The 7344-nt window shown below is 51.6% G+C and overlaps 2 protein-coding genes across 4 annotated transcripts in view; both read left to right on the plus strand.

The window, feature by feature from the left end:
* CUNH12orf57 (chromosome unknown C12orf57 homolog) overlaps nt 1–1005 on the plus strand; it is a 3332-nt gene extending 2327 nt beyond the window's left edge. For both annotated transcript variants that reach the window (XM_032254651.1, XM_032254650.1), the window contains exon 3: nt 776–1005. In XM_032254651.1, the coding sequence (XP_032110542.1) occupies nt 776–927 (152 nt within the window). In that variant the 3' untranslated portion in view covers nt 928–1005. The remainder of the gene's footprint in view (nt 1–775) is intronic.
* Nucleotides 1006–1786: 781 nt separating this feature from the next.
* The window catches only part of PTPN6 (protein tyrosine phosphatase non-receptor type 6), a 16814-nt gene continuing 11256 nt past the window's right edge, over nt 1787–7344 (plus strand). For both annotated transcript variants that reach the window (XM_032254655.1, XM_032254652.1), the window contains exon 1: nt 1787–2055. In XM_032254655.1, coding sequence (XP_032110546.1) covers nt 2042–2055 — 14 coding nt within the window. In that variant the 5' untranslated portion in view covers nt 1787–2041. The remainder of the gene's footprint in view (nt 2056–7344) is intronic.

A 7344-nucleotide genomic window follows, 5' to 3' on the forward strand; every position in this document is an offset into this window, starting at 1 on the left:
AGAGGGAAACTCCGTCTCAAAAAAAAAAAAAAAAAAAAGTCTGAATAATTTTGTTCATGAAACAAAGTTTCGACTGCGTTTTACTACAGTCACCTCAACCCCCACCATGAAGTCAGGTGTGTAATTTTCCATTTGTGGCCTCACATTGGCACTCAAATGATTTCAGATTTTGGATTTTCTAATTAAGGATCATCAACCTGTGCTGTTAATCACATTATCATTCCATTCTGTGATGAGGGAGCAAACACTAATGGTGCAGACTCTAGTCGTAGCAGAGCTGGACTTAGACGCTGTTCTGCCACCTTTTAGTGAGATGTCTGCATGACACAAGCAGCTGCAGTCCCTCCAGGGTGTTTCAGCTCATTTCTGTTTAGGGGTTGGTGGTTAAATTTTTGGCGAGATCCTGGTGTTCCCCAAAGGTGTTGACTGAGGCAGCTCTGCTGCCCCGTAGCATTCCTGCATTCCAGCTACAGACCTGGGATCTCGTGGGTGTTCATACTTGGGGTTCTTGTGACTAAACTGCTAAAACGGTTCACTTGAGGGCGAGAAGCACACTGCTTTGGGACATCTTCATTCACTGCACCCCATCCAGCTGTGCCCAACGTAGAACAAGAAGTTGATCCAAACTACGTGGGGCAGAGTCCTGCATGTGCTATTTTGCAAACAGCTGCCCTGCCAGTTGGGGAGCAGCTCAAGCTCAGACTACCACCCCCTCCACCTGTCTTAGGCACACCGGTTCTTAGGGGAAGCATTGACCCTCCATTCCCTCTTGCAGGTGTCCTCAAGTTTGCCCGCTTGGTCAAATCCTACGAAGCCCAGGATCCTGAGATTGCCAGCCTGTCAGGCAAGCTGAAGGCACTGTTCCTGCCACCCATGACGCTGCCACCCCATGGACCTGCTGCTGGTGGCAGCGTGGCTGCCTCCTGAGAGTTGGCCCTCCCTTGTGCCACTGCCAGGGAAAGAAAGGCCTTGATGTTCCAGACAATAATAAACGTGTCTGCGACTCTGTGACAGCCTTCGTGTCAGTCTTTCTTTCTTTTTTTTTTTTTTTTTTTGAGACGGAGTCTCACTCTGTCACCCAGGCTGGAGTGCAATGGCACGATCTCGGCTCACTGCAACCTCCGCCTCCCAGGTTCAAGCGATTCTCCTGCCTCAGCCTCCTGAGTGGCTGGGACTACAGGCGCGTGCCACTGCGCCCAACCAATTTTTGTATTTTTAGTAGAGACGGGGTGTCAACATCTTGGCCAGGCTGGTCTCAAACTCCTGACCTTATGATCCACCCACCTCGGCCTCCCAAAGTGCTGGGATTACAGGCGTGAGCCACCGTTCCCGGTGTCAGTCTTTTGTGGACCTGACAACCCCCACCTCTCCTCCCCAGATTCACTCTGCCTTTCCAGGCCGCATCCCCCTGAACAGCTCTTTCCTATACTCCTGGCTGGGCCTAACCCTGCTCCAGCGAGGGCTGAGGCTCCTCCCCTTTCCCCAGGGCAGGGTAAGAGGTTGGACTGGGCCCCTCAGCGCCCTGAGTGGGTTGGCCGGCACAGGGCGCACCTCCTTCTCTGAGGAATTGGACTGTTAGGGCTTTTCCTTAGGCCCTTTGGTTTGCGCCTACTGAGAGATTTCCCCCATTGGTTGCTCTTCCCTGAGCCAGAGTTACTTCCTGGTCTTTGCCCCTACCCAACCTCCCGCCGCTCTTGTCAGCTTGAGCTCCAGGTGGAGCTCCAGGTGGCTCCTCCTCCCCCGAGGGAAGGCAGCCCTGGACCGGCGGGAGGGCCTGCTGGACTCCCGCACTGGGGCTGCAGGGAAGCTGGCTGCTGTGGGCGGTCTCAGGCCAGCCCCGCCCCACCTGTCCTTTTCCAGGAGACTATTAGTCCAGGGCTTGTCCCTGCGGTGCCATTGGCCTGGCAGGCTGGATTGAGGAGGAACTGGCTGATTTCTGAGCAGTTCTTCCTCACCTGGCTTGGGCCACCGTGCACAGCTGTGCCACTGGCTCAGCCCCGCCCACTGAGGCCCTCTGCCGTGACTTCATCCCTCCAGAGAGATGCTGTCCCGTGGGTAAGTCCGTGCACCACCTGGGTCCCAGTCTCCTGTTAGTTTTTGAGGAAGGGAGGCCTTGTTCATGCTCACTGCAACATGTATGTGAGCCTGAGTGCGATCTGCCGCTGCCCTGCCCTGCGCCTGCTTCCTGTCCCTGTGAACCTTCCCTTCCTGCAAGGTGTGCGGACCCCCGGGCTCATTCGTGCCCCTCTGACCCCTCTTTAACATTTTCCTTTGACAAGGGTGTATCTGTTCTCTCCATTGCATTTCTACCTCCAGCCTCTGGGCTCCTGCCTCTGCCTCCTGCTTGGGACCTGTCCCCTTGGGTAGCTCACATCACCTCAAACATAGCAGCAGTCAGAGGCCACCCGCGAAGGCCTCCCTTGCCCAGCCAACTTCCCTGCTCTTTCCGATATCTGACTTTGGTCCCATCTTCTTTCCGTTTCCTTTCACTTCCCTTTCCCTTGCATCATTCATTCAACAGATATGTGCTGAGCATCTATTGTGCACAGGGTGCTGTTTAAGATGCTGGTAATACTGGAGTGAACAGGACAGACATGGCCCCTGCTTTCACGGAGCTTATGTTCCAGTGGGAGGTTACAGATCGAACAAATAACCCAATAAATTGGATCATTTCAGATTCTCAGAAGTGTTATGCAGAAAATGAAACAGCCTTGGGTGGGCGTGGTGGTCCACGCCTGTGATCCCAACACTTTGGGAGGCTGAAGCAAGAGGATTGCTTGAGCCCAGGAATTTGAGACCAGCCTGTCCAATATAGTGAGACCCTGTCTCTACAAAAGATAAGCTGCATATGGTGGCACACATCTGTGGTACCAGCTATGGAGAGGCTGGGGTGAGAGGCTTGCTTGAGCCCAGAAGGTCAAGGCCGAAGGGGGTGGTGATTGTACCACTGCACACCAGCCTGGGCAACAGAGTGAGACCTTGTCTCAAAGAAAAAAAAAAAAAAGAAAATGAACCAGCTTCATGTGCTAGCACGTGACTGGGTGTGCGGGTGACATTGCTAGCTGGACGGATCAGGGAGGGCTTCCTGAGGAGGTGACATTTGAGCTGAGACCTGGATGAGGAGGAAGGGGAGTTAGGCACAGTGGAGAAAGAAGGAGAGAGAGAGAGGGAGGGAGAAAGGAAGGAAGGAAAGAGAGAGAGAGAAGGAAGGAAGAAGAAAGAAAAGAAAAGAGTTATATGGTGATCAAGAGTCAAGCATCCCTGGGCAGAGGAGATGGAGCGCACAAAGCTCTAAATGTGGGAACAAACAAAAAAAGGACAGTGTGCCTGTGAAGCGGTGACAGAGGACCCTGGAGGAGCAGAGGCAGGGCCGGGCAGGTTAGACTTTGTTGGACCCGGGATAGTGAAAGTGAAAACCTGGCCGGGCGAGGTGGCACACACATGTGATCCCAGCAATTTGGGAGGCTGAGGTGGGAGGATTGCTTGAGCTCAGGGTTTTGAAACCAACTTGGGCAACAGAGAGAGATGCCATCTCTATTTAAAAATATATATATTCGGCCGGGCGCAGTGGCTCACGCCTGTCATCCAAGCACTTTGGAGGCCAAGGCGGGTGGATTGCCTGAGGTCGGGAGTTCAAGAACAGCCTGACCAACATGGTGAAACCCCGTCTTAAAAAAAAAAAAAATTATATACTGATGGCCCAAGCCGGTAGTCCCAGCAGTTTGGGAGGTGGGAGGATCCCTTGAGCTCAGGAGTTTAAGAGCACTCTGGCAAACACCGGGAGACCTCGTTACTGCTGCTACTTCTACTAATAAATAGCTGGGTATGGTGGCACACACCTGTGGTCTCAGCTCCTTGGGAGCGGGAGGCAGGAGAATCACCAGAGCCCAGGAGGTCAAGGCTGAAGTGAGCTGTGATTGTGACACTGCACTCCAGCCTGGATGACAGAGCAAGATTCTGTCTCAAAAAAAGAGAGAGAAAGGAGAGAAAGGAAGAAGAAAAACAGAGAAAGGAAGAAAGAAGAAAGAAAAAGAAGAAAGAAAAGAAAAGAAGAAAGGAGGGTGGGTGGCAGGGAGGGGCCAGGCGCAGTGGCTCACGCTGTCCCAGTACTTTGGGAGGCTGAGGCAGGCGGATCACAAGGTCAAGAGATTGAGACCATCCTGGCCAACATGGTGAAACTAAAAATACAAAAATTAGCTGGGCGTGGTGGCGTGTGCCTGTAGTCCCAGCTACTCGGGAGGCTGAAGCAGGAGAATTGCTTGAACCGGGGAGGCAGAGGTTTTGGTGAGCCAAGATTGCGCCACTGCACTGCAGCCTGGTGGCAGAGCGAGACTCTGTGTCAAAATTTAAAAAAAGAATAGAAAGAAAGCAAGAAAAAGTGACAGGCTGCTTACAGAGTACTGGCGAGTTTGTGGGTGTGTGGCTCCCCAGCCCTACTGATTCTTGCTTCTCACAGTCACCTCTGCTCCTGCCCCATGTGCATCTTGTCACTGTCTGCCCCACCGCCGGGGTTCCTACTGAGTCTTCTGGTCCTGAATCCTTTCCACAGCCATTTTCCTCCCAGGCAGCCTGACCAGGGCTCCCCTTGTGCAGATTCCATCCTTGGTTTCTCAGCCTGGCCTTGAATGACACTCTGCAGCGGGGTCCCAACCTCTCAGAGCAGCTTTGCTCCAGCCACACAGCTCTGCTCACAGCCAGGCACTGCGCACATGAGCTCTGTGCCACCTCTTTGCCTTGACACATGCTGCTTCTGGGGGGGCACTTCTCCCCCTACCGTCCATCATGGGCTGTGGCAGTGCCCATCCCATCTGCCCTCGATGCCGTCTGCAGCGGTGTGCTTGGTGGTGGAAAGGGCAACAGGCTCTGGCGTCTCACAGCCTTGTTTTACCCGCCTTCCCATTCACTAGCTTGTGATCTTGGCCAGTTACTTAACATCTATGAGTCTTAGTTTCTGTTTCTAAAATTGGGTAAATAACACCTACTAAGTAGGGTTGGCCTGAGGATTCATAGTATAATGTAAAAGCTGGTGGCACTGAAACCATGCCACTTACAAGCTTTTCACACGAGTGGATATTTGGGAAATATTGTTAAGCTCATTTGTCAGGCGGTGATACTGAGGCTCAGAGAAGTTAAAAAACTTTCTACAGATTATTTTGCCTGGTTTGCTCTTCCAGACCGCATATCTTCTTGTATCACCATTGATCTTGATCTTTACAATTTTTTTTTTTTTTTTTTTATAGATGGGGTTTCACTATGTTAGCCAGACGTTAGCCAGGCTGGTCTTGAACTCCTGACTTCAGGTAATCCCGCCCACCTTGGCCTCCCAAAGTGCTGGGATTATAGGTGTGAGCCACCGTGCCCAGCCCAATCTCTATGATTCTTAATTTTTAAAAAATTATTTAATTAATTTATTGTTATTATTATATTTTGAGAAGTATTTCTTTGTTGCCCAGGCTGGAGTGCAGTGGTGCAATCTCAGCTCACTGCAACTTCTCCTGCCTCTGCCTCCCGAGTAGCTGGGATTACAGGCACCCCCCGCCCTGCCTGGCTAATTTTGTTTTTTGTGTTTTTTTTTGAAATGGAATTTCACTCTCGTCAAGGCTGGAGGGCAATGGCGCAATCTCGGCTCACTGCAACCTCTGCCTCCGGGTTCTCCTGCCTCAGTCTCCTGAGTGGCTGGGACTACAGGCCTGCGCCACCATGCTTGGCTAATTTTTTGTATTTTTAGTAGAGACGGAGTTTCACCATGCTGGCCAGGCTGGTTTCGAATTCCTGACCTTGTGATCCGCCTGCCTCGGCCTCCCAAAGAGCTGTGATTACAGGCGTGAGCCACTGAGCCCAGCCAGCCTGGTTAGTTTCTTCTGGGTATTTAGTTCGTTCCTTCCCACTGAGTGGGTTCAAGCCCTGGAAGGAGAATGTCTTGGGGCCAGGGTGCAGTGGGCATTTGCTGCTGAGCCTGGACCCGAAACTTCATGTGTGGTTAAAATTGTGTGTCCATGCATGGGGATGTGCACCGGACCAGGTATGTGTGTAGGTGGACATGGATGAAGTGCGTGTGGTGTGACTGTGTGTGTGCACCCTGGCCTGTGTATGACAAGCAGGCTGTGTGTGTAGGACTAGGAAGCTGTACCGTGGCCACGTGTGTGCCTGTGGACTGACGAGTTTGTTTGTTGGACACTGCTCAGTGCCGGATATCATGCTGGACTCTGAACACTCAGAGATGAGCGGGAGCACCAGTGGGCGCCCCACGCCGCAGACAGCGTTGCATGTGCTCTTCCTGCTCCTTGACATGGGCGGGGGTTCGATGGAGTTCCAGGTCTCCAGGGTGGTGTCCAAGCTGAAGGGGTAGTCAAACTGGACCACGTAATAAATCCACCAGGCAGATTCCCCAGGGCACCAGTGAGAGAAGAAAACCAGAAATTAACAGAAAAACAACAACAAAAGACAAAAAAAAAAAAGAAGAAGAAGAAGTGGAAAAGCCTCTTATTGAGGAAAAATTTGGATATTTTATATTTCTAAAAATGATGAAGTAGTTATGGGGAAATTAGACTTTTTTTGGGCTTAAAATTTTGTTTATTTATTTTTTTAGACAGAGTCTCACTTTGTCGCCCAGGCTGGAGTGCAGTGGCACGACCTCGGCTCACTGCAACCTCCGCCTCCTGGGTACAAGCGATTCTCCTGCCTCAGCCTCTCTAGTAGCTGGGATAACAGACGCCCACCACCACGCCTGGCTGATTTTTGTATTTTTAGTAGAGATGGGGTTTCACCATGTTGGCCAGGCTGGTCTCGAACTCCTGACCTCATGTGATCCGCCCGCCTCGGGCTCCCAAAGTGGTGGGATTACAGGTGTGAGCCACCATGCCCGGGTATTTTTTCTTCTTTTAACTGAAGCATAACATGCATAATATTCATAAATATTAAGCACAGAACCTGACTGACTTCATGTTTATACACACCCATGCAAAAAGCATCCAGGTAGAGGCAAAGAGCCTTCCCTGCACCCTAAAATGTCCCCAGAAATTGCTCCCAGTTAGCACATTTATTTTTATAAAGGTCATGCATGCCTGTCATATAACATTGAAGAAGATGGCCAGGCGCGGTGGCTCATGCCTGTAATCCCAGCACTTTGGGAAGCCGAGGCAGTCAGATCACGAGGTCAGGAGTTTGAGACCATCCTGGCCAATGTGGTGAAAACCCGTCTCTACTAAAAATACAAAAATTAGCTGGGCATGGTGGCGCGTGCCTGTAGTCCCAGCTACTCAGGAGGCTGAAGCAGGAGAATTGCTTGAACTCAGGAGGTGGAGGTTGCAGTGAGCTGAGATCGCGCCACTGCACTCCAGCCTG

This window comes from Sapajus apella, unplaced genomic scaffold (assembly GCF_009761245.1).
Source record: "Sapajus apella isolate SASKATOON/1434 unplaced genomic scaffold, GSC_monkey_1.0 scaffold86, whole genome shotgun sequence".
In the NCBI taxonomy this organism is placed as follows: domain Eukaryota; kingdom Metazoa; phylum Chordata; class Mammalia; order Primates; family Cebidae; genus Sapajus; species Sapajus apella.